Source organism: Aquila chrysaetos, chromosome 12, assembly GCF_900496995.4.
Source record: "Aquila chrysaetos chrysaetos chromosome 12, bAquChr1.4, whole genome shotgun sequence".
Lineage (NCBI taxonomy): Eukaryota > Metazoa > Chordata > Aves > Accipitriformes > Accipitridae > Aquila > Aquila chrysaetos.
The window spans coordinates 38,961,961-38,989,107 of NC_044015.1; the positions used below are offsets into that span (position 1 = coordinate 38,961,961).

Consider the following 27,147-nt stretch of genomic DNA (forward strand, 5'->3'; position numbering starts at 1 on the left):
ACAAGACTCTGAGTGCTGACTGCCAGTGACCTGCAATTTTTGGAAGCCCGGTCCATCTCTTGTGCAACCAGGAAACACAAACCGGCCAGAGACCAGCAAGGTACTGATAATCTTCAGCCAGTCAAATAACGTCAGTTTGCAGTTGTGGGTTTTTTTCTTCATATTTAATGATTTTTAGGTGTTAAGTTATGCTGAATATTTGATTATAACAACTTCTAAATTGGCCACATTCAGGGAATAGACAGATAGCCAATGGCTTTTTTCATGAAAAGACACTAATTTCCAGTACACATATAGCTTGATTCAAAAGGAAGTGGGAGTGTACATGCCAGGAAGATGTAAGAGATTATGAGAGGACATGAAGGGACGTGGCCTGGGGAATACAGCAGGTATCAAATCAGTTTGTATTGTGTAATAATTAACTGCACACAGTTTGGCAATTGGTTAGTTTCTAGTTTCTGATTCTGAAAAATTCAAATATGCCCCAGGGCCACATAACATCATAAAGCTTATTTGATGCTTTTAAAGCTTTTGAAAGATGCTTGGGAAGTGCTGATTTCCATGAACCGTATCAGGCTACTAAATACGACTGAAAAGCTGCAGATTATTTTTCATCTCATGTATTCCAATAGTGAGAAATGTGCAAGTTACATAACTAACCACCAAGTGTCACTGTTTGGTACTTTTACATTCTGATGTCTTTGTTCCCAAGTGCTTAGAAAATCCCTTTCAGTTGCAGTCCTGTAAATGAGGATTTTCCAACAAGAATAAGTGTATTTTTACACTACAAGAGACATGCATATCCGCCAGACAAGGTACAGGAAACTCAAGTGTCTGGATATGTGGCTTTCTTGAGCAAGCCACCAAGTAATGTCTGAACTAAATATTGTTCCTATTACTGGATATAATAATGTAAGTCCCATTGAAAATAAAAAAAAACTTTAGGAATTGGATTTTAAGCCTAGCAATTTAATGGCAAATGCCATTCTTTTTTGAAGAAAAAAATTTTCTTTTTTTAAGAAAGGCAGACGACCCTTACTGATAGTCAGATACTTTGTCAAGAAGGCAAAGGATGCACTATCAAAAAGAGGGAGCACATTTCAAATAAGTTCCTATTGTGAGAAGTAATTTAACCCGACTTTAAAATGGAGTAACAGCGGACATCAGACATCAGGAGATTGAACCGCAGTCCTGGTGTGAGGTGCCAAGCTAGTCCTCCCCGTTTCTAGATGTTAATATAGGTCATAATCTTTGATTGGCACAAAATCAGAATTTGCGGACACATATTCATGTGAACTGCAGCTCATGAGGAAATTTCCAACCAGGCTTAGAAAATAAAAAATAAAACAAACTACCTCACTCTACATAACTTACATAGCTTCCCTTTGTTACTACTTCTTCTGCCCCACAGCTGAACTCTTAAGCACAGCTTGCCAGTGCTGTGGTGCTCCTGATGTGCCCCCATGTAGCTGCAACTTGAAAGATGTAAAATAGCTGCACATATTTCCACATGTATTTGTATTGTAGTTCTCTGTAGAATTTGGTACGCCGTAAGCATAATGTTCCTTAGAAAGATCCTTGCTGTGTGCTAATACTGGTTTATCTGGGTGAGCACTCAGTCGTTCAGCGTCAGCCATCTGACACGGATGCAACAGCCAGTAGTGTATGGGTGAGCCAATCTCTTCTAACGTAATCCCAGATTACCAAACCTGTACAGGCTGCTTTGTCTTTTACACGAGTGCCTCTCCCACAGATCTCAGCCAAGCTCCCTGCACTATTGACAGTCTGTAACACGCTTCCAGCATAGCCATCCCTTATGAATAATAATTTCTAGATGCTTTTGAGTGAGGAGCAACCCTGAAACAGGGGTATTGGGCCGCTTGTGGAAAACTGTTCTCTGCAGGATTTTTTGCATGTATGTAAGATGACCCCACAGAAACAGAGTACGTTGTCAGGGCCCCAAGTGCACGAATAGACCACAACAGCCTCACTCGGTGCCTCCATCCACACCCTCTGCCCATGGGCGACTCTATTTAAGCTCAGCCCTAGGCCTTCAGCCGAGTCACAGCCATGCCTGTGCCTGGCCAGGGACTCCACTGATCTGGACTGTGACCTGTGGACTGAATTCCCAGCTTGACCTCAGAACTGCCTTGTCACTGTGCACCTGCCCGGTAATCATGGAACTGTGCCTGACTCTGGTTACCCTCGCTCAGCCTGACCCTGACCGGCGGGTTGCCTTTCGGGCTCTACCTTGTACTTGCCTCATCACCATGAACTTGCCTGATCATTTGAACTTGCGGTTGAACATCCCTGGACTTGCCCTGCTTGCCTTGCTCGGGTACTGTGGGATGGATGGGGCCCGGGCTGGTGAAGCCCCTGCCCTGCTGGCTGCATTCCTGCTCTTGGCTCCATGTTCCCTGGAAAGCGGCTGGCTTTTGCTGCTCCCTGGCTTATGTAGCATAAACCTAGGAAAAAAGGAATTGCCTGTAGAAACTGTATAAAGCAAGCATGTGAGAGGTTGAATCTGCAGAGAAAAAGCATATGAAACCAAGAAGGTGAAATGCAGAATTATATGTTTCTGTGAAATGGGTCATAGGAAACTGGGTAAAAGTTGGTAGGAAGTGACAGGCGCTAGGATGTGATACTTCCTGAGAAGGGAAAGGACATAAAACTATAGAAAGGAGAAACGGTAAGCAAATGAAGAGGGGTAAAAGAAAAATTAAGAAAAGCTAGTAGAAATTATAAAAGAGCAAAAATACTAAAAAACTGAAATGGGCATGTTCAACAGTACAAATCCTAGCATAGAACTCTGTGGGATTTTACTGAAAAAACCTTTTATTCCTTATTCTGTATTTAACAAGGATTTCTGATAATCTTCCATGGCAACCAAATCTCTTGAAGAACCTTTGGTGAAGGAAACAAGTCAAAGAGTTTCCAGAAATCCAAGTCCTCTCTCCAGCCTTTATCAATTCTGGACAGCACTATGAGGGGAAATAGTCATGTAAATACTGTCCACGTCATCCACCACAATTTTAATCTCTGTGAGTCAAAGTAGAATCAGCAACAGAAAATTAAAGCATGTATCTTAAAGTAGGACAGCCAAAAGAGAAGAGCACATGATGCCTATAACAGCTCTTATACAAGTTATTTAGTCCACTCTTAGGCTGACCTTAACACTGCTGTGTTTAATGCCATCCTGCACTTGCCAGTAACAACAGGCAATGTAAGAATCTTCATAAAACAGAATCGGCTAACAAAAAATAACAGTTCAAATCCATTAGTAAAAGAGGCTGTTGGAGAGAAAAGTTACTGAAGTTCTTGTGGTGAAACAGCAGAGGGACAGAGCGATCGCATCTTCTTAGTGTAAGGTACTTCAGACTTTTCTCTGGAGTGTCTGAGGCAGGGTATTATAGAAGACAAGATCCTGAACCAGGCATACCCAAGATCTGATCAAATAAGGTAAGTTTTTCCTATGAAACAAATATAGTAGAGGAAAGCAAGTGAAAGAATTTTGGTGTGTTGTTTTTTCTGAGACAAAAAAGATCAAACAAAAACGTACTCCTGCAATTTAGGTATCATGTAGTGAAATATGCAAGATGAAAAGAATGTCCATGGTGCCTGTCTGGTGGTGTTGAACGTACTGTGCAGGCAGTCATTACAGGGCTGCCTGCGGAGAGTTGGCAGCGAGCCCCGCGCGCTGCCAGGGGGATGAAAGGCTCGCTGGGGAGGAGCAGTTCAGCAGTGCCCCTCCAGCTGCCAGGCCTCCTTCACCCCCATCGCTGGTGGGGTGAAGACTGCCGCTCGTGAGACACTGGAGCCTGGTGGGTTTTGGGTAGTACTAACAACAGCCTCTGAGGCCGAGGGAAAAAAAAAAAAAAGGCAATATAAATTAAAAAGAGGTAAAACCGCCGTAGCCCTTCTCAATCCCACCTGCGCTGCTGGACTGGGGCATGTTGCCCCACCTCCTGGAGAAGGGCTAAAACAGTTGCTCTTCAGCCTCGTGCTTAAGCACTTTCCATCCTTCGCCTCCCCAAAAGAAGGAATTGATTTTTTTCTTATTTAACAATAGTATTTTTAAAGCAATTCTGTACCCTGCTCTGAAAGCAACATTTGTGGCTGGTAGAGGCACACTGACCTACCTACACCTCAGGCACAGCTAAGTCTGAACCATGCCAGCAGCTCTTCACCTCCTGACCTCCACGGTCCGTCCGTCCCGGCCTACGGCGGCGGCCGTGACAGCCGACAGGCAGCCGGGGCCCGGGCCGCCACATCGGGAGGAGGCAGCGGCCGCCATGTTGGGACGGAGCGGCACCTCCTGTGACGGGCTGGCGGCCCCGGAGGGAAGGTACGGGCTGTACCCGCTGGCTCCCCGGCCCACGGTTCGCCCCGGGGGTAGGTAACACACTCCCGCTTCGCCCACACACGCCGTCCCGGAGCCCACACGGAGCCGCGGCGGCGGCGCGGGCGGCTGAGGAGAACCGGCGCCGAGAGGCGCCGCCCCGCCCCTCAGAGTGCGGCCCCGTGATTGGCGCGAAGAGCTACGCCTCCTCCCCTGTGATTGGCCGCGCGCGGTGCCACTCCCGCCGTTTGAAGGCATGGGCGGGCGCTGGCGCGTACGTCCTGACAACGCCTTCCCTCCCTCTCTGCGCGGCGCGGGCTGCTCTGTCACGTCACGTCACGTCGCGTCAGCTGCGCGTTGTTCTGGGCGTGAGCGCGCTCGGTGCACCGGGTGCTTACGCAGCCGCCCTACGCGGGGGCGGCCGGCGGGAGGGGGGAAGAAGAGGTCGCCGCCATGGAGGCGAAGCCGGCGGACGTCCTGCTCTGTGACAGCCTCATCCTCTGGGTGAGTGCGGCGGGGGTCCGGTCCCTCCTACCCGCGCACGACGCGGCGCCGCCGCCGTCCCCCGGGGGTCTCCAGAGGAGGGCGGCGGGGTGTGTGTGTGTGGGGGGGGGGGGGGGGAGCTTCTCCTGTCAGACCCGCGGCGGCACCTCACCTGTTGGCCCCGCGCCGTTGCCGTGCGTGGCGGGGGCGGCCGCCGCCCCTCAGCTGCGCGGTGGCGGGACGGAGCTCTCCTCAGCCCGGCGAGGCGGGGGTGGCGGTGAGCTGCCCGCCCTGGGGCTCCTGTCAGGCGGTCTGAGGGGCGGGAGGGCTGCCCGGGCGGCGAGCGAGGAGAAACTGGAGGCGGCTGGGGGTACGAGCATGGATGGCTGCGGTAATGGGGCTTCTGCGTGAGAAGCGGAGTGGTTTTCGCAGCCGGTAAAATGTTCTCGCGAACAGCCTTCCAGCGTAGATGCGGTCGTTTGAATATCCTGTAGGCCCAGGTAGTGGTTCTGCAGCAGTGGCTTCAATGTGGAAACTGCTCCGTAATTAACAGTAGTAATAAATGTATGCAATTAATTTGAATTGAGTTGACAGGAGCAGAAACCTCAGAACATCTCATACCAGCTTTCAGTCGGTTAAAGCATTTATTAGTCGGGCGCAGCACACCTAAATAAGTGGTGTTGCCTATGCGAGGAGCACGAGCACGTATTTAGAATCACAAAGTCATTTAGGCTGGAAAATACCTTTAAGATCATAGAGTCCAACCGTATTTGTTCAGCTCATCAATCGAGCTTGCTTTCTTTTTATCCCTTGTTCTTGCCAAGTTTCTTCTGCTTCCTAGTCTGTAATTCTGGTCTTGCAGATGCAGTGTTTTTGGTGAGAGTGAGCCCTGCTAAATAGAACTTTTGCATGAAATCTTGGCAGGGAAGGCCACAATTACCTGGCGTGAAGAGTTTCTCTAGAAATAGCAGGTGTTTTGCCCATGTGAAGTGTGAATTGGGGAAAGAAGGGAGTGTTTTAGAAGCATTGTGGAGATCCAGGAATGAAACTGGCAAAAGTGATAGCAGCAGCTACCAGAGTAGGTGTTCATTTTACTTTCTACATGACAGCTTTGATGAGTTAAAGCATGTAATCACTGAAAAACAATTTCCTCCTTTCTTTTCCTTCCTCCATTTTCCTTTTAGTGACCTTGTGTCCTTCCAATGTTTTGTTGGTCTTCAGAATTTTAGTTGTCTTATGCTTACCTCTCTGGAGTTGGATATCTTTTGTCATTCAATCTATCCATACTTCTCTTTCTCTTTTTTGGGCTCTTTAACTTCATATTTTCCTCTCGGTAGTCAGGTAAGAATAACTCCATCATGGTTCAATTGCAAAATAAATCGGTGCATTCCTGAACTCTGTGTCAAAATCCTGTCAGCAGTGCTGAACTCTTTTATAATTTTTACAATTCCTGCTTAAAATATTTTAAGCCTAATTCTAATTTTTAGTATTCTCGCAGTGCATAGCTGTAATTACATCGTGAATCTTAAAGGGAATGCTAATGGAACTTTAACTAGCCTTAAACTGAAAGAGCTTTGTGTAGTGTCATTAATGTAAATGAGCATCCAACTCTGTGTGTTCAGTTTTTCTATACAGCACTCAGCAGATGCATTGCCAGATGCATGTTTTTAGATTTAACACCCTATTTCTCAGACCTAGTTTACAACTTAGTAGAAACCAGTTGTTAACACTAAGATATGTTTCAGACATCCTTTCAACTTGAACTTCAGTTCAAGTAATAGGAAGTTACTTCAGTAATAGGAAGAAAAATGATCTGGGGAGGGGAATATCAAATGCTGTATATCTGAAGAGAAATGGGTTCTGTAGCTCTCTGTAGTTCTAAAGGTTTCTCAATTTATTTACTCATTAATATAGCAAAGAGATGCTCATGATTTTCTGTTTTCTGCTGCCAGATCTTGGTGTTTGGGTTTTTTTTTTTTAATTTTAGCAAATTCTAAATTAGAAAACATGCATTGTCTAGAGAAGAAAGAAAATTTGAATAAAAATTATCTATTGGTTCTGCAACCCAGGTGTCATTGAATTTAAAGTTTTGAGGATGTTACAGGAAAAAACATAATGGAGTTACATTAAATTATAGGGGAAATGTACATGAGTTTTCAGGGAAGATTGATTTAAGTAGTATTTGTTAAGATTGAACTCAAGTCTGTTGCAGAAACAATTTTCTAAGTTGGAAGGACAAACTTTAGTTAGTATAGGTGAAGTAAACCTTAATATTTTCTGCCTCTGAGTGTGAGTGGAATGATAAGAGTAGCAGCAGTAGGCCTAGTGATGCAGTAGAATCTTCTGTGTTTAGGTGCCATTGCAATAGGTGGTTTCTTTACTGTAGCAGAGAAAAAGCTAGTTTTGGTGCTGTACTGCTCTGAGGCTGCTTCTGTCATTTGTCTCAAACTAGAGACTAGATGCATGGCAACATCTTAAACAGAAAGCTTTTTCCACAATAGGTGTACCCCTGTTTGGCACTGGCAGCACTGGTAATGTTAACTCTGTCCAACGGCTGAGTTATTCTATTAATATTTTGGGATTAAGAATGGGAATGTTTATTGTTACTTTAAAATTTCTTTGACTAACTCTTTAAAACTTCTGTCCCTAGTGTGTATCATCTGGGTATAAAATGGAGAACCTAAACCCTACTTTGTCTGAATGAAATTGAGGGCATACCTTCCCAAGATTTGGATAGGTTGATTTCTACTGGGTAATGTGAACACTCCTGTTTCATCTACAGCTGTTTGGTGGTAGAGCCTTCAGCAGATCCAGGGAAAAGGCATTAAATGTTATGTGCTACAAAATTAAATTTTCAGATGTATATTGTGAGCATAATAGCTGTATGTCTGAGAGAAAAATCTTGCTTCTCTTGTTGCAGCAAGTGGCAGGGTGCATTTAAGCTAGGTTCATGAAATGGTTTCCAGCATAAGTAGCAGAGTGTCCTTAAGGCTATATTTAGTAAAACTAATCAAATTCGGAAAAAAACCAAATTAGTACTGCTGCAGTCCTGAAGTCTATGGCTGCTTCTACCAACCTCCTCCCCATGCCTACTACTTTCATTGGTTTTGCAAGTACAGTAAAAACCTGTTTTGAGGAGATGATTGGGCTGGCATGGGATTTGGAGAACCCATAATTAATACTTCTACTCTCATATTATTTCTAGGCGCTTATGTAACTTTTAAATACATGGAGAAACTAAGACTCTCAGTCCTGCTTTTTGTTTAATTTTAATTAGCTGTTTCTATTCTGGGAGATACTGGCATACATAAAGCACTGTTGCATGTCGCAGGGTTTTCTAAGGCTTTGTTTACCTGCTTTATTAGGCTTGGGTGAAATGGTAGTACCTGTAGTTAACAATTTCTTTGGTTTACAAGGGGGTATATCCAAATGGCAGCATCATGATATTGTGGCATAAAACTCTGAATTCTGGCATGCTCAGTCTTGACTCGTAAGCTTGCGTGCCTGTTCTTGCCCTGGCATTGAGGCTGCTATAGTATTAGAAACCAGTGCTGTCAATCACAGCTGCTTCAGTTTGTGGTGTTCTACTTAATCTTTTACGTAACCTACCGGGGATTACTGACTTCTCACTTGCTGTAATACAGGATTTTAAAACCACTTTTTTAAATTGAAAAACTATTTAAACCCCCCCCCCCGCTCTGCATATTTTTCTCTTCTTGGCTTGATTAGACCCTTTTTGAAGCAGGCAAACAAATATTCAGAGTATATGGTCACTCTTTATAAGCATAGAGTGGACAGCAACTGCCTCAAATTCTCACAGCTGGAAATTCTGCTTTTCTACCACTCTGGTCCAAGTAGCTCCATTTCCCAAACACACTTGACAAGGTCATTCACCAGTGACCACTGAAGAATCTTACCTTTCACAGGATGTTTGGGAAAGCACTCTCACAGATGGACAGATAATTTAGAACGTTGTAAACCTAGTAAGTTTAAGTCATCAGTTTTTGCAGTGGACAGAGATTATAAGGATGTGTTCTTGCTTCCATTCTATTCCACATACACATCTTTTAACAATATTAACAGCAAACTTTCTCCATTCTATTTTATTCATCATCATAAAGAAGGCTGAACTTAATTGCTGATGAGCTCTTATTTTCCTGAGTAACTATGTGATGAACTGATGTGTGTGTGGAAAAAGCTCTCTCACCTAGAATAGTTAGTTCTGAGCTGATGGGGTTTTGGGGAATAAAATATTACAAATATAATAGCTAATTCTGTCAAAATGTTAGATATAAGCTTGAGGATAGTTTAAAAAAATACACAATATCCAAAATGGAGAAACATTTTTAACACTGAGGTAATCCCATTGTACAGATCTTAAATGCGGGATAACCAGAAAACTAAGAGGAAAAAATGGCCGTCCTCATGGGAAGTATGGAAGAGCTTCCATATGAGAATTGGCTGAATAGATGAGGACTGTTGGTCCTGGGAAAGACGCAGTGGGAGGAGATGGGTATGGTAGAGGTTAATACAGACTTGAGCTCCTGGAGAAGGCAGTTGGGCAAGAGTCTGTTCACCAATCGCACTAGAAGCAAGGGAGATGAGGCGAAGCTAGCAGGTGACAAACTCTGACAAGAGGGGATATCCTGCAGAATGTCTGGATACTGAGTTTGTGGCTGCAAAAAGTGCCTCAGCCAAGTTCATGGAAGAAAACTTCATTAAGGACTGTTAAATAGAAATGTACTGTCTGTGCTCCAGGCGTTCTCCAAGACACAAATTCCTGGAGCCTGATGGAGTATTTTGCAGAGTTTGCAGTCAGTCTGTGGAGTGCTCCGAGGACCTGGGTACCTCAGTTTTTTAAGGCTTTATATGTGAAGCAGTCAGAATTGCAGGCAGAAATCAGCAGGGCAGCAGAAGAGCTGCCTATGGGTGTGTAATAAACTAGTATTATATGTCAGGTTGATGATGGGTTTCTTATTTATAAAGCTGTCTGCTAGGTGTTTATTGCATTGCTCTGTAAGGATGTAGACATGTTGAAGGTATTCATGTAATTTGACTTGCTTTTGGAGAAGCTAGCTGCAAAACACTTGAGCTATTAAATTTTTTTCTTCAGGATGGGAGTTGCACCTTGTTTGTATAGTCCTAGTACAAAGGGATTTTAATTGTACTTGTGCCTGGAAGCACCAGTTAGAATACAGATTGCATATAACAATTCATATAGAATAGATCAGGCAACTTATTATAAAAAGCTTCCATCTATAATCTGGTTTTGTAATAGAGGAGAAGAGTGAAAACTGGGGCTTTGTTGCTTAATCTTTAGACAGAAATATGTAGATGGGATAAAACTGCATCCAGCCCTGTGTTAAAACACTAGGTAGTGTGATGCTTGGAAAATAACAGGAAAATATGTGTGTATATATATAAAATATAAGTACCAGGAATAACATACATCTTCTCCTGGTAATATCTCTTATTCATATAACTTCAGGTTATAGTAAAGTTTCTTGGGTTTATAGCAGTATTTTGAAGTTGCATATTTAAATAGAGTCATCTGTAGAGTAATTTTGGAATTCCTGAATTGCAAGGAAATACATTGCCAGCTCACAGGACCCGAAATGGTTCAGTCTTTTTCATCTATCGTCATATCCTTGAAGTGTGCAGTAGCTCTCAGACAACTGGGTTTTTTTCCACTATTTTTACATCATTTTCTCTGTTCCATTCTTAATCCCCAAATAATTTCAGGGGTCTCTACTGGTGTCATGACTTCTATTACTAAATGCTTGTAGTAAAAGACTGGATTCTGCCCCCCGCTCCGCCCCGCCAAACTTTCACCCCTTGTTCTGACACCATTTTTTGTTGAGGTAGTTATGTGTCCAGAATTAAGCACTGCAACATGATTTGTGGGATGGATAAATATGACTTTCGTTTCCCAAGTTAGTATTCCATAATCCGATTTACAATAGAAGAACTAGCATGAAAAAGCAAAGTGTGGTAGTACTAACCTTTTAAGCTACTAGTCATAATCGACAGTCACAAGTATTGAGCTAATTGGGTTGGCTTAAGAACTGCATAGTTCAAAAAGGATTTCAGCTGCCTCAAGTAGAAAGACATCTTGCTAAATGCTTGTGCCTTGAAGAAGAAAAGGAAAATGGTAACTAATTTCCTGTCCTTCTGTCTACTGAGCGAGAAACACAATGTTTTTCCCTGTTTTAGTTGCAGACGTTCAATACTGCTGCACCTTGCAGAGATGTTCAGGACTTGACTAATGGGGTTGCCATGGCCCAGGTACTTCACCAAATGTAAGTTGATAATTAAGTTTGAGGAGGAGGTATTTGATTTCTTGAGGTTTTTGTGTTTGACATGCATAGTTGCTTTTAAAGTAGACAAACTTAGAGTGGACAGTTTATAGCAGAAGAAAAAATATGCCTTTGTATTGTTGTTTTGGGGATGATATAATAGTTGAATAATGTGATAGAATGGAGAAGGTGATGAGGAGATACTCTAATACTGCAGTATTCGATTCATACTTAAGGGTAGTTGGGCAAGAATGGTATGATCTTTTTCACTTTTCCCATCAACACTATTTCCATGGATATCCATGCTTCAGGCAATATGTTCCTCTTTGGAGTGAGGAACTAAATGTTCAAAAGGCATGTCTTTGTGCTCTCTTCCTCTTGGTATTGCTCAACTGATTTAGATTTAAGTTCTAGGATTTAAATGATAACTTACTATTTGTGTGGAAAAAAGAATTGTGAAGCTTCAATGGCAATTTTATTATTAAAAAATAATAGTTTGCTAATCAAAAGTAAAATCATTCTTATTGGTGTGATGAAAAATGGTACTGGGTTGAATGACACACTAGTTTTGAAATTTGCAGTTACTTCAGAGGGTTGTAACACGAGCCTTTTATTGAAGGATTATCATGGTACAAGTCATCACTGCAATTTTATTGTTGCTGTTGGCTCAGATAATAAAGGAGAAGTCTGAATTACCATCTCCTGCTCAAACTATATTTCTGATTACTAAGAAATTACTTAACCCACCCCCCCCCCAAAAAAAAACCCAAACCCCAAACAACAACAACAACAAACCCCAAACCCAGAAATTCCCCTGCGTGCTTGGAAAGATTTTAAGCATGCTGTGTAAAGACGGAGCTCACCCTTTTCCTGGGGCATGGCAAAAATTGATTTAGGATTGCTTACTGAAGATTTGCTGAAGGTCACTTCTCATGTGTTTGTGGTACTAGGCTGCCACAGGCTTTGGTGGGTAAACGTCTTTACAACCAAGTTGGTTGATATGCAAGTGGGGATAATAATTGTCTTTTATTAGGTACTTTGAGACCAGTAAATAAACAGTACAGTGTAAAAGTGTATGCTGTGATAGTACCGCTTGGCAGCTCAGTGTGTGTAAACATCTCCCTCAGCAACCCATCCTTTTTTGTGCTGGCAAAGTGAATATACTTCTGTCCAGGGCAACCAAGGACATACAAAAAATATGAAATGCCAGTAGTTTAATATTTTTTTTTTTTCTTGCTAAGTGCCTTTGACGAATTGTAGCAAATGTTGGAAAATCGAAATGTACAAGAGTAGGTACCAAACTTAACGTCAGCAGTAGTCAAAAGAGCATGTTTCTTTACATCATTATGATCACTTTGTCAGGTATAAAAATTCAGCATGACAAAGGCCTTCACATGCTTGTGTTCCTAGCTGTAGCTAGCTCAAGCGTGTACAGAAATTCTTCCTGCCCGGGAAGATGGTGTCTTAATGCAGCCAGCAGGATGGAAATTTCCTGTGACAAAGGTATAACTTGCCGTCTCCAGGAATTCCTGCCTCATTAGACACTGGTAGTCAAACATCTGATCATTTAAGGCTAGGAAGCTGATATTTATTTAAGGCTGTGCTTATTGATGTTTAATCATTTAATTTTGTTTCAGAGATGTTGCTTGGTTTGATGCATCTTGGCTAAATCGCATTAAAGATGATGTTGGTGACAACTGGAGAATAAAGGTATTCAGAACTGAAGTTAGTGGAAGTTTGTGGGTTTGGATATTGTGTCTGTCCTGAGAGTATCTAGCAGTCCAAAAACTACAGAATTAAACTCAGACTTTTTTAGGTTATTTTAAATGAACTTGAACTGTGTGTTGATAGTTTAAGTGCCTTCCAGCATTGTTGCATGGGGGTTTTCTGTTGTGATATTTCTCTTCCCCTGTCGTTATAGGGTCCTCTCGTAAAGCTGCTATGTAAATATTTTATTACAAATTATTATTTAATTTCAGCAAAATTAAGAATTTTAATAAAAGCCTGTAACCTTATCTTCCATGTACAACAATTAGTCCAGTAATCTGAAGAAGATACTGCAAGGAATTATGGACTACTATCATGAGGTATGGAAAAAGCAGCAATTTTTTTGTTGTTCTAATCATTAAACATTATGATTATTGTACTCCTTCACCTAGCTTTTTTTTTAATTGGCAAAGTAATTTATTTTAAGGACTTTTTGGCAGAAACTATATATGATAATTATCTGGTTAAGTGGGAGGTCTGAGTGAATATAAAATTACTTTGAGCAGGTTAGATAAGACTCTTGGAGTATAATCTGGAAACCATGTCTGTCATTGCCTAGATGAATGTCACAAGGACTGAGCTGCAGGATCCTGTTGACTTTTGTGTGTGCATTAATATTTGCTCTAGTCTGGTGAAGTTTTAATCCTTTTGTACACAACAGAACAATTTTGGCAGCCCTAGTCTAGGTTTTATGATACTCACTTGGAAGCTAGGAGATAAGTTCTAGATCCTCCTGGATGTAGTAAGGATTATAGTTTGTTTTCTCTCATGCAGGATGAGTATGGTAGCCATATTTTGAGTTTAAAGAAAAAAAAAAAAAAGCAACTGCTGAATTTTGTATGGAGCATGATTAGAGTTATGTAATGCGTATGGTGTAGGAAAAACTTGCCAGATCATTTTATGGCTTCCTGGTCTCACCTGGGCTTAGTTGTGATATCAAGTGCCAAGCCTTTTCTGTACTGCCAGGACTGAGGCTCTCTGGCAAGCCCAGAAGTAGAACTTCTTTTGGCTTATGAGGACCTTTTTGAAGGATTAGGGAGCAACTGAATTTGGAAGCATTTTTAATTCCTTTTTTTATTATGTTGGTAGAATAAATTAAATCTCTCATATTTGAGGTCTAGCCCAAGAACTTTTGGCTTTACTACTGTTGCTTTTTCTTGCATAAGTGATCAGTTAACTAAACCCCCAGTTAATAGACTTTCAAAACTTGTGGTTTTGCCAGAACAATTTTATGGAACTCTTACTACATAAATTCATGGCACTAAATAGTTGCTAGGTGTTGAGCATATATTTTTTAATGCTGTCTACTTTAGATTAAATTTAGGCCTATTCAGAGAAAAATCTGAGGTGCCAAGTATGGTAAAGGTCATTGGCTAGCAGTGGATTGAGTACCCCTTCCCCGAAATACATATCCACACTGAGGGATGGAGACAGACATTTGGAACAGTCTTTGCTGGTGCAAGAGAGGCACACTGGTGACATCTGAGTTTCATGTATGAAGCCCTGTAACAAATGAGTTAAGAATATCTGCTTTATCTAGATCTCTTCAGATTTCCTAATCTGATACTGCTATGTACTCTCTCATACGCCAGTGTTTTTAGTGTGTATCTCCATATTTAATGTTTAAAATCTTTCCCTTCCATAAGTTTTATGGAAGTTTAATAGACCACTTTCTCTGGATGGCTTACTGAGTCCAGATTTCTTACATGATACCAGATTTTCATGTTGTACAAAAGTGGGAGTCTACTTTCACTTTTGTTTTTTTTTTCTTCCAGTTCTTGGGTCAGCAGATTTCAGAAGAGCTTATTCCGGACTTAAACCGGATATCTGAGAACTCAGATCCCACTGAACTGGGCAGGCTTCTGCAGCTTATTTTAGGCTGTGCAGTCAACTGTGAAAGGAAACAAGGTACGCACTACCTTAGTCTGTTCAACAAACAGCAGACTACCTCAGGTGATTGTTAAGGTGGAAGAGATGTAGAAACTTTTTTTTCTTATTTATCAAAAAGTCTCTATTGTTAATATGTTGCACACCTATTCCGAAACTGGAGTTCGCTTAAAAGCGGGAAATCTATGGGAAACTTCTGTGAATAAAACTCAGGATAGGTTTAACAAAATAGTCTGAAGTGTGTGGATTATTCATACTTGTTAAAATACATATCAAGACCTAAAGCTTACTATTCAAATGCAAATCAAGCAAATTAAATTAAAAACTTATATTAGAAACTGCCTTTTGTTTGTCTGCATAGGCTCAAGACTGAATTAGTTGAGTTTTCTCTCCCCTTACCAGAGCTAATGCTCAATGCTCTGATGGGTAAGGAATCCTCAGGATGATTCTGTTAGTGGAATAGGTATGATCCCTAGGTAGTCTGAAATGACTGCATCAAAGAGTGTTTGGGAAGTAAGCTGTAAGGCTGCACTGAGAATGAAGATGCTAGCAATTACTTTTTTCCATTAAGTTTTATTTATTAACTTGCTTGCAAGCTTGTTGACTCTTTGAAAAAGCTTATGTGTATACATACATAGATGTTTGTATGAAAAAAGAACCATGTAAATACAGATGTCTTAAAATCTCCTTGCTCTATTATGCATAGTATAAATTTGTTCACTTAAAAGATTATAATCTCTTATGTTTATCTACCATATTACTGGATAATAATGTTGTTGGTTAATGGTAGTGCTCTGTATAAAAAGAGTGCTACCAGTTTTGAAGAAGCTCTATAGAGAATAGTTTCTTCTGGATCTTTCTGCAAATGGTATGTCATGTTACTGAAGCCATTAAGATGAACATTGTCATGAGTAACTACAAATTCTTTTTCACAGAACATATACAAAATATCATGACCCTTGAAGAGTCTGTTCAACATGTTGTCATGACTGCCATTCAAGAGGTAAGTAATAATTCATAGCCTAATGCTGTCAGTTGAGAAGTCTGACTATCCATTTGTTGTTCTTTGTGAATTCTTTCATCCAAGCAAACCTCAGGGAAGAGCATAAGTACTTCCCTAAATTATCTGGGAGGATCAGGACTAAGGGGCCCCAGACCCCAACCAAGGGGTTTTGATTTTAGTCTCATATGCCCAAACGTACAGCTTGTGGAGACAATAGATGCTTAAGATTTCCTGTTTCACACAAGAAAAGTATCTACTTGCCAACTGCCGATTATACTGGAGTTGGGTTCTGAAACGTCTGTCCCAGTGCTGCAGTTTTAGACTCAAAGTTAAGCTGATTGTAACGGTTTGTGAGGCTACATTGTTATGACAGACCATTCCAGCATCTGATTTACACACTCCCAGCTGCATCTCTTCTATTCTTGTCATGGTGTGCTCCCCCTGCTATCTTAATTTGTTCTTAGTTGGATCATCTTAGTGATCCAGCTCACAGCTTAGCTCTGCAGTCACTTGCATCTGTGAGCGTTGGGACTGTGAAGCAGGGTGTGGAGGGAGGCAAAAACTAAATGCTGACTTTGAAGAAAATGTAATGTGTAATTGCACCCTCATTACACATAGGTAATGTGGAGGTGGTAGGAGGCTTTAAAACTTAGATTTAAATTGACTCTATAGTCTTTAAAGCTATAAGTGTCATATTGGGAGAAATAAATCCATAAACCTCTTGTTTGTTGTATTCCGACTAATCAAACTTTCTCTCTGAAGAAGGTCTAGAAACAATACTGTAATTCCTGAGTAAGAAGTAAAGCCCTTTAATTGCTGACAAACCTACTGTGTACATCTTTGTGCTGGAGATCAGTGAGAGCTATGTTCCTGTTCCCATTGTTTGCTTAATGGCAATTAACATGACACAAAGAAGTGTGATAACTTTTAAATTAATTGAGTGAAATCCATCCTCTGGTTCACTCCATTTTAACTTGACTAAGGGGTAGCAATAACTTCAACGGATCACAGATTTGTCCAATAACTTGGTTAATTTGGGGGGGGGGGGGGGGTTAAAAAAAAAAGTCATCTTATTCTAGATTTGTTTAAATCCTTTACCAGCCATGACATGGTTTTTATTATTATTATTAATTGGTTTTGATATATTGAAGAGATGCAAGGATACAGTGGAAAATACAATTGGTACTCAGTAGACAGTGAATTTACAGATATTTAACCTCTAATTTAACCTTCTTTTCCTGTGGCCTCTCTCTATAGCTCATGAGCAAGGAAATAACGGGTCCTTCCACAAGTGATGCATCAAGTGAAATGGAACAGCAGGTAACTGCCTGATATTTGTTGCTGTTGTAGTTCAAGCCTGAACAATAAGTTGGTATCTTGCCATCCCTTAAATGAAGAGGAGGGCTGCTCTTCCTCTCCAGTTCTAAAAGTTTAAAAAAAAAACCCAAACAACCAACCTCAACAATAAATTGTACTTTTTTGTCTTCTATCATCTGCACAAACTGCTTGGTCTGTTTTCCACTCGGTGCTTGGATTAAACCATACTGGTTCACAAATGACAGAGCAACAAACTGATGTAGGCAGAGAATATACAATAAAGTAATGCTATTTTTCAGTGCTAATTAAGTGAAAAGTTACACGCTATTTTATGACTGCTATGTCATCTTCCTGGGTGGGGTAAAACTAGCCAGTGCAAACCTACATTGCAAGAAGAGCTAGGGGTACATCAAGGCTCAGCCATGTCAGGCTAAACACTTCAGGTTATTTTTAAGGGGTCATGAAAATTCTTGATAACCTGAACACTGCAAGGTGTTGCACATAAAATGAAGTTATCTTTAAAAGTAGCTTTCCATGAAGAAGCATCAGTATTTCTGTTCTGAGATAAAGGGCATTTCATTTCTCAGGCAGGGATTTTTGCAGTTGTGACAACACAGATGTTCCTGTGTTTGGTTTTCTTATGCTTTTAGCCTAAGTTGTGTTGAATCTGGATGTTACTCTGAGTTTCAGTAATTTACTTATTACATGTGGTAGTAATTTAAAATGCAGGTGAAATAAACAGAGATCCTGATCTAACAGTGTGTATATAAGTTCTGTATCAATATGTGCACCTAACATCCTTCTTAAACAATTGGTATAAGTAATTGAGACATTTTGGAAGCTAGAACTGTGAGTACTTTGGATATGGGCCAGAATGATTGATGGTCTCTCTTTTTTTTTTTTTTTTTTTTTTAAGCTTAAAAAAGCTTTGGAAGATCTTCAGGAAGCACTAGCAGAAAAAGAAGAGCTGGCACAAAGATGTCAAGAGCTAGATTTACAGGTAAGAAACAGCAATTCGCTTATTTCTTTACTATGTAGTGGTGCTGCTATTAAGATTCAGAAATTCTGAAGGGCAAAGTGAATTTTGCATTTATTTAAGTTTCTGTGAGAATTCTTAGCTGTTTCTGGGGGAAAAGCAATCATTCTGTACTCCAAAATGCAATTAGTGGAAATAGCTTTCTGATGGAAGTGTAAGCTGGGGTCCTGTGCCAACTGTTAACTCAAAGGTGCTTTGGTCTGCTAGCTTTATGTTTGCCCTTAGTAGCAGGTAGCCATCAAAACAATGTTATCATGGCTTTAAAAATTGCCCATTTCATTTTTAGTCACTGCTTCCTCTAGTCTTTTGAACTGTGTCCAAAAAATCCAGTTCATGTAATAATCAGTCATTAGATTTAATCATAGGAAAATGGTGCTGTTTTCATTAGGAGTTGATGAAAGACTAGAATTTGAAATTCATCTAAAATTTACTAACTTTTTCTCGTACACAGTTGCAACACGGAGGATATTTCAGGGAATAAAAATAATGGAAACTAATAGATCCTTGATGACTTTTTCAAACCACACTGATAATAGGCCTGCTTTTGTTTTTAATGGATACAGACGTTAATCAAGTCACTCTGCAGAAAAAGGAGAGAGGACTTCATAACAATAAACAAGAACTTGTATTTCAATCAACTTTTTAAAGAAAAAAGAAAAAAATCTGCTTGTTAGCCCTAAGTCTGATTCCTCTTTTATGGCACTATAATCTGAGAATAGAAGGAGGTTTATCTGGTAAGGCAGTTCATCTCAGATTTGATTCTGTACAAAGAGAACATTTGGGTGGCATCTCCTTGTAGGAGCCAGAGTGCTATACTGGCTGTATGAGCCTCTGAAGAAGAAACAAACAAACAAAACCAAACCACACAAAACCAGAGGCCAGTTTTACATTTTTTACAGGTAATGATGACTGAAAAAGTAGAATACTTTATATATAAAGTAGCTCATAGCTAATTGCCATGGCCAGGAAGCTGTTGTTAGAGTTGAATTGGTATTTAATTTCCTTTTTTCTTGAGGCAGTAGTAAGGCTTCCTAGTGAAAGCAGAGATCTAAAAATGCTTGTGAGCAGAATCAGCAGGAGAAAATTATTTCTTTCAAATGGGCTAGGGCATTGATTTGACAGCTGAACTGGCAGATAACAGTTGTTAAACTTCAAAAAGTGTGTTCACTGTTCAAAAGCTCTCGCTTCTAGAGGTGCTGGGATGACAATCTAATTGTGCTTTCTGCTTCCATTAGGAGACTTAGCATGTCTCACTAGAGAAGTCCCAGGCTTTCTCATGTTTCCCACAAACTTCTCTTTCGAGATTTCTCTGTTAATTAACGATAGGTTACACAAAGCCAGTCGCTCATAACGTAGCATGGGCCAGGTGAAGGCATGAAAGGTGTTTGAGGGAAAGGTACTGTTGAGTATAAACAGATGAGTTAATGACACCATAGCTCTTCAATACTGGGACATGTTTTTAAAATATCTCTTTGTAATTTGTGTTGACTTTGACACCACTTCTGTTATGCTGTAATAATGGAAAAGAAGAAGAGAAAGCTACCAGAAAGGAATTGAGGAAAGATGAAAAACTTGCTCTGAGTTCTGTGAAAGATTTTGTTTGGGATTTTTTGGGTTGGGTTTTTTTTGGGTTGTTTTTTTTTTTTTTTATGTCTGAGTCGGGTGTTCTTTTAACATTACTCTAAAAGTGTGAATGTTGTGCACATTTAAGGAGTGGCTGAACCTTGAACAGGAAATACTACACTGAGCAAGGCTCAGATGCTCTCTACCCACAGATGTTTGAGAGTGCATGTATATAGTAAAGTGACATCCAGTATGTAAAAAGGAGTGAGCCCAGAAAGCCAGCATTTAATGAAGTGGTAGATTGATTACTGTTTTGTTTCTTACATCTGTTTGACAGATAGAGTGTCAAATTATCACAAACGAACTGTTTTTTAATATTGCATACTTTAGGTTATATCTGATATTTTATCTAATAATTTCACCATGATATGTTCTGCTTTGTTTTTTTTTTTTAATTTTATTTATTTGAAGCCATAATATTGACTGACGCTTCTCATTTAAACTAATTCTTAATAAATTCACTTGTAAGGTCTCAGTCTTCCTTGATATTTTCCAAGAGTATAAGAAAGGTAGGTTTTCTTTATGATTCAGGAAAACATAACCCAAAAAGCATATTGTCCCTGTTTAAATGCCAGTTAACTAACACATGCTACATGCTCTTATGTTTGACAGGATGTTAAAATTAACACAACAGCTTTCACTAGAAAAACTTTAAAGGTTCTATCCTCTTAATCCTTCCCCGTTTTATGGCTGTTAATATACTTACTGTTTCAATAAAGTGTTGTATTCTCATTTGCTTAGCTGTGAACACTTTCAATATCAAACTTGTTTGATTGTGCAAAAAATGCATGCTCTATATGAAGCTGTCTAGGTTTTTTCTTTTGTGTGTGTGCTTACTAGCTTATGGCGCCTGAAACTGCTTCTTGCGCAACCATTCACTGCTGAGCGCACGGCAGTACTGTGTTAGTGTGCTAGCCAGTGCCATCCTGCTTTTTATTGTTAAGTACAAGCAAGATGGAGAGTACCTTTATACCAATACTTAAAGTTTTTTGTATGGCGTCCATGGTATCCTTTTTAATGAAAGTACCAGTTTCTCTCCATATCACGTTGTCTGCCTTTTACCATGGTTTCAGTTATAAAAATTTGTCTTTTTTTAGAGGGACTTTTCCTTTAGTGCTTCATAACTGTCATACACTAAAGCATCTGTATGCTCAAGTATGCTATGTAAATTACATTCTAAAATTTCTAAACGCTCAACCTTTTTCATAAACTAATTTGGTGATGTACTGCTGTCTTGCTTTAGTTCTTTCCAGTTGGACAGGTCTTACAATGTTGATGCTGTTTTATCTGCACTAGGTGGCTGCCCTCCAGGATGAAAAAACCAGCTTGATGTCAGAAAATGAGATTATGAATGACAGGCTAGAGCAATTAGATGACTCTCTTGATGATCCAAATACTGTGGTTGCAAAAAAGTATTTTCATGCACAGTTGCAGCTGGAACAACTGCAAGAAGAAAATTTCAGGTATGAAATGATTTCTCTCAAAAATCCCTCACTTGTCATGTCAAATTTATCCTGAGAATTTCTGGTACTCTTTCAGGCTTTTCTATCTCAATTTCTTTTGCTATAAAAGCTTCCTAGTACTGTATAAACATGTTTTAGTGACAGCCCTTACCTTTAAAAAGAAAAAGAAACTGTTATTTGTTGTAGGAAATATTACTTTGTAATTGCCATATTTGTAGCCATTTGACACTTCAGAAAAGGTGATGGAAGGCAGAAAATGAGTGCAGAAGTGATTTGTGTGTAAACAAAGCAAAACAAAAAGAACCCTAACTTCCCCCCAAAACCACCATATCTCTTTACTGTATTGATTTCTTTTACATATTAGTCTTCCTCCCTGTGATCCCTATGGGGGGAAAAAATCACTTTTCATGTAATCCCTTGATGTTGATATGGTAAACTTGCAGTATATAATCCATTATGATTTAACAGGTAGACAATAAAATGTTCCATGTTTACAGTACCATTTTTCTGGCTACTTAAATCCGTAGGTTTCCTTTGTCTTAATATATTTTTAGTAGTTCTAGCACTAAATGAAAAATGTGTAATAATGATGAGTTCTTAACAGAGTTCCTGTTTTTGATCTGGTAGGCTTGAAGCTGCAAAAGATGATTATCGTGTCCATTGTGAAGACCTAGAAAAACAATTGATTGAACTGCAACATAGAAACAATGAACTAACCTCTTTGGCAGAAGAATCTAGAGCCTTGAAAGATGAAAATGATATTCTTAGGTACATAATAGTGAGTTTCCCCCCTCCCCCCACATTAGGAGGATTTGATGACTAAATCCAAGGTTTTGTATTTAACAAGATTTTTTTTTTTTTTTTTTTCTGAGGTGTTACTTCTGCAGATAGGTCTTACCTGAATGAGATCTAAAATAAGTGTTGGAAAAGGGCCCATTGAAAAAGCAGAGATGGAGCGCAAGTTTTCAGGCATAGCCTCTATTGTTTGCATAAGAATAGCAACATGGAATTTTTCTGTGAAGCAGGATTAATGAATACAGAAATTATTCTTCTTCATGTGGGATGGAAGGTTGAAGTTCTGCAAGAATTAAGACTTTTTTTTTTGGAGAGGGTGCATTCCTATTAAGGGGACATTTATGTTGGCAAGAGGCTGCCTTTTCTGATGTAGAAAAGCATATATGCAGCTAGAACTTCGACATAACTTTTGGTGTCAGCATTCTAGGCTAGATTTAGCAACATGATTAACAAAATGAAGATGAAATATACAATAACCTGGATGAGAATTTAATGTAACATTCCAGCTTGTGTGAACTAAATTAAATAACCAGACCACCCAAGAAATATCCAAAGCAAATCATACTGCAAAAGCAGATCTGCTATTTATAAAACAGTATGAATAAAACATGGAAAGAAAAGTGGTTTCAGGTGTTTAACTTATAGTGGTTCTTAAATAACATCTGAAACAAATCTTAACTGTAGATTTTCTTCCATAATTTTCTTGTACTAGCTTCTAGTGATATGAGATGGCAGATATTAAACACAGGTATTAATTTGTATATTTATGATCCAAATATTTTCTTACCACATAGATTTTTGTTAATAATCAGCTGGTAATTCTTGGTCATATCTGCTATTGATCATTTTCATAATGCAGTTATGTTCTAATTATGTATAACCCTGCAATGAGAACATCTGTGTGTTTTTCCTTACCAGGTACCAGTGCTTTGAGATGACTATCTAGCACAGGATGATGTGGTGCATTTATGTTGCACCCCACAGAATTCCCTAGAGATATTTGACATACTAACCCTTGCTTGTACGTCTGCCATATGACTGTCAGTCTTACTCCCACTTAAACCCTGTGGTGATTTCAGTTTTTATAAGCAGTCTTTGCATAATGCAAGTTTGCATTGATTATGCATTTAAAAATAAAGGAGTAAGATTTAACTCTGCTGTTAAGCACATTGCATGTCTCTGAAAAGAGCTTGAATATGCATGAAAGCAGAATTTGACACTTTTAACCTTTTGAAGAAACATACTCTTTCTTCTAATTCCTGTTTCTACTTTAAGGACTACCGCAGACAAGGCAAGTAAGCTGGAATCAACTGTTGAAGTGTATCGTAAAAAGCTACAGGATCTGAATGACTTCCGCAGACAAGTCAAATCTCTGCAGGAAACCAACATGATGTATATGCACAATACAGTCAGTCTGGAGGATGAACTGAAGAAAGCCAATGCAGCACGTGCTCAACTAGAAACCTACAAAAGACAGGTAAGGCTGCATCTATACTTAAGATGTTACTTTTTCCTCAGATAGTCGTCTTACCTAAATAAAATTATTGTAATTATGTTTCAGTGAAAAAAAACCGAACAGCTTAATTTAACAGCCCATGGGCTTGACCTGTATTGTCCCCTTAGAATTTCCTATTTGTGAAAACTCCTTTATACTCTGCCCTTCACTTCCTGTTTTTCCCTGTTTATTAGCAAGCTTAACTGTAGTTACCTTCTCAACTGATTGGTTGTCCATGGTTTGCAGGCTTTTCTTCTTTACTTTAGCTGAGGTAATTTTGTACCTGGGAGAGGTGGTTTAGCTATTATTGAGTTCGCTTCTATGTAATATTCTTAATTTACATCATGGGAATGTATTTTGAACTGTAGAAGTTTTATTTCAATTTCACTTATTTTGGTAGTAATTAAGAGATGCAAGAGTTAAATATTTTAAAAAAACAAAAGACAAAATGAAACCCAAAACCAAAAAACAACCAACCAAACAAAAAAACCAACCAAACAAACAAAAAAAAAAAATCCCAAACCAACCTACCAAAAAAACCCCCAAACACACAGGTCTCAATCCCATCTCCCCTCCACCAAGCTTGGAGGACCAGCTGTTTATTTTGGTTGAACTGGGCAGGAGTGAAGGTTTTAACATAGCTTTTAAAGGTAGCATCTTGCAATATTCATGTGTTGAATATAGTCTTTTTATGAAAAGGTCCAGGAGCTTCATAACAAACTGTCTGAAGAATCAAAAAGAGCTGATAAGCTAGCATTTGAAATGAAGCGACTTGAAGAAAAACACGAAGCTTTAATCAAAGAAAAAGAGGTAAGTTCTTGAACGAGAGTTTCTTTAACGCCTACTAAATCTCTCTCAAATGCTCTGCTTGAGACAAACCTTCCCAGAAGTAGTGCTACCATGAAAATGAAGTTCAGCAGCTTGCGTGTGTGTATACACATATAAAACATAAAATATGTATTAAAATATGTGTGTCAGTACTATTCCTGATTAATGTTATTTGGTCTTGAAGTGGTGCTGTATGACTTAATTCCACCTCAAATATATCTTCTTAGAGACTGATAGTACAGTGTGATGCACTAAAAGAGACAAATGAAGAGCTCCGGTATTCACAGATGCAGCAGGATCACCTGAGTCAAACAGGTATTGCTTTATTTTCAGAGGCTTTTTTATGTATATTAGCGATTTCTTTAAATTTATTAAACTTCCCATGCAATTTCAGGCGCATCTCGTGTTAAAAGCCATGAGAACCTTGCTGCTGAAATTCTGCCAGTGGAATATCGGTAAGACAAAAAGGTTGGGGTTGTTCTGGGATTTTCATGGGTGGGGCATAATATTGTCTCTGTGAAAGTTCAGTATTTTCAGCAACATGACTCTGTATCCCACTTCTTGCTTTGCCTCCATGATGCTTGCCTGGACCCCCGTGTAGCTGTTAATAATTATTTCCCCACACTATAATTACTTTGCATTCTTTCTTAAAAGCATATCAGGTTGCTGTATATAAAGTTTGGCTTGAAACATCCTCTTTACGGAGTAAAACAATTCTTATCTTGCCGCTGGCAGACAGAATAAATAAATAATACACAGCAACTAAGACAGAACAGCTGAAGGCTAGCTAATATCATTTTTAAAGTCCGGCAGAGTGAAAAATAAAGGCACAATAAAATCTGGGTTGGGAGTGACTTAATTTAAAGTTTTGTTCATATCTCTTAAAAAACTATTGTGATGTTTGAAAATTGTAAGTTACCTTTTAATAAAGAAATTGCATTGTTATGCTAACTATATCCTTAAGCAGAACTGGTGCTCACTTTAAGGTTCGGGGAGCGAACAGGAATATTACCTTCTACTCTTTCTTAATTAACAGTGACTTTTTTGTTATTTTTGATTCAGAGAAATGTTTATTCGGCTGCAGCATGAAAATAAGATGCTTCTATTACAACAGGAAGGATCAGAAAATGAGCGTATTACAGAGCTCCAAGAACAGCTGGAGCAAAAGCATAGGACAGTGAACGAACTGGAAACTGAGAAAAGGTGATGGGTGAAACAGCGTCTTAAAATATAGCAAAAAGTGATTTCTGGACTTTGAGTGGCCTTGTGGTTTGCATCTGTAGCGTAGCACTATGCAGGAAGCCAATTACCCTTTTTTTTCCACCAGTGTAATTATTAACGAAGGGTTATGAAGCAAGCAAGAGGGAAAGTAGCTTAAATGTGGTGGTATAAAATGTGGCGGGTCTGTGTGTAGCGTACTCTGAACAAAGTGTTGCTTATAGGATGCTCTTAGCTCTGAATGATTCTCTGAAGACCAAGAATGGATGTAAACTCTATTTCTAGAACTCAAATTAATCATGTTGTAACACTGGGATATGGTCTGAATTTCTCTTATCAGTTAATGAATGCTGAAAGCAGTTTACTAGGATATGAGAATTTTGGGTAGTTAAGTGTTCTCAAAACTTAAAATTATTCTAGGTCTTTCATTATGAAATGTTTAATAAAGCTGCCATGTGTCTGCTTCAGCAGAAGTTCCAGTCAAACTAAAAGCATTTGAAATCAGTTTCTTTGTGGCTTAAGTCCTGCTGGGTAGACCCTCTGAAAAATTATCATCCAGACATGAAACAGAAAAATCTGTCTGTTGTGATCTGTTTAGATGGATAACAACTGTCTTTTCTTCCTAAAAGGCTAAATGAAGAGCGTATTGGGGAGTTACAGCAGCAGATTGAAGATCTGCAAAAGACTTTACAGGAGCAAGGATCCAAGACTGAAGGAGTAAGTGAAAGTTTAGGCTTCTTGACCTTGAAGATGTCTTGCTGGTTTTGTTTAAAAAAATCTCTGGTTTTGTCATTAAAAGGATAGAGAAGGATAGCTTTAAAGAAAAAAGATGCTGGAATTGGTATCTGTGCAATGCAAAAAATGTGAATGCAGTTACAGAAATGCATGGAAAAATGCAGTTTTCTTAGGATTTGTTTGGTTTGACTTATTTAGGTGTGCTAAGTATTCTTGGCTGATTTGTAAGAGCACTTTAACATTGTATGGTATGAAATACTGAAATATAACTGAGTTTTAACTCTTTCCTTTCATAGTCTAGCAACCTGAAGCAGAAATTGGCAGCACACATGTAAGTAAGGCACATACATCCACAATAGCTTATTTATGCTAAATGATTCGACTGTTGTAGCTCAGAAACTGCCTAAGTCTTTGTAGGATGTCTTGTTTTTCTAAGCCACTGATTGAGAATCATGCATGTAGTGAGTTAAGTATTAGTGTTCTAGTTTTGTCTACTCTGATCATGATAATCTTGTAATACTAGTATCTGCTTAACTGTTTCTTCATCACCAATAGCATTTTAACTGTTCTGGTTCTACAACAGATTGCTAAAACCATCACTCTTACTGAACTCAAAATTTATTTCATACTTCTGAAATACTTCCATCCTTTCAGTAGATGTAGTTCCTGCAAAGGAGGTGCTGGAGGGTTTATTTGTTCATTTTCTTTTTTTTGCTTCTAGCTTTAGGTAAATGAGACTCAATTCAGAAGTCACAACTTTTGTGGTTCTTCAAAAATACATGCTAATATTTCTATTTAAACTCAAAAGAATTGCCAGAGTTTAAAATAGTTGTTTAAACACTTCCACCATTAAGTTTCTGCT

At 39.2% G+C, this 27,147-nt stretch overlaps 1 protein-coding gene and 1 long non-coding RNA gene across 3 annotated transcripts in view; both read left to right on the forward strand.

Moving 5' to 3' along the window:
* Window positions 1-4,692: 4,692 nt before the first annotated feature.
* HOOK1 (hook microtubule tethering protein 1) overlaps window positions 4,693-27,147 on the forward strand; it is a 29,249-nt gene continuing 6,794 nt past the window's right edge. Inside the window, exons 1-17 of one of the 2 annotated variants that reach the window (XM_030031892.2) lie at window positions 4,693-4,843; window positions 11,036-11,121; window positions 12,756-12,828; window positions 13,155-13,205; window positions 14,661-14,793; window positions 15,708-15,775; window positions 17,033-17,095; window positions 18,009-18,092; window positions 21,048-21,214; window positions 21,842-21,982; window positions 23,285-23,486; window positions 24,204-24,314; window positions 24,560-24,647; window positions 24,727-24,787; window positions 25,395-25,535; window positions 26,180-26,267; window positions 26,582-26,616. In XM_030031892.2, coding sequence (XP_029887752.1) covers window positions 4,793-4,843; window positions 11,036-11,121; window positions 12,756-12,828; window positions 13,155-13,205; window positions 14,661-14,793; window positions 15,708-15,775; window positions 17,033-17,095; window positions 18,009-18,092; window positions 21,048-21,214; window positions 21,842-21,982; window positions 23,285-23,486; window positions 24,204-24,314; window positions 24,560-24,647; window positions 24,727-24,787; window positions 25,395-25,535; window positions 26,180-26,267; window positions 26,582-26,616 — 1,643 coding nt within the window. In that variant the 5' untranslated portion in view covers window positions 4,693-4,792. The remainder of the gene's footprint in view (window positions 4,844-11,035; window positions 11,122-12,755; window positions 12,829-13,154; window positions 13,206-14,660; window positions 14,794-15,707; window positions 15,776-17,032; window positions 17,096-18,008; window positions 18,093-21,047; window positions 21,215-21,841; window positions 21,983-23,284; window positions 23,487-24,203; window positions 24,315-24,559; window positions 24,648-24,726; window positions 24,788-25,394; window positions 25,536-26,179; window positions 26,268-26,581; window positions 26,617-27,147) is intronic. The other variant, XM_030031893.2, reaches the window with a different exon arrangement.
* On the forward strand, window positions 5,172-10,062 carry LOC121233684. The gene is made up of 2 exons (XR_005933640.1): window positions 5,172-5,900; window positions 6,007-10,062. It is a non-coding gene; the product is annotated as an uncharacterized LOC121233684 (long non-coding RNA).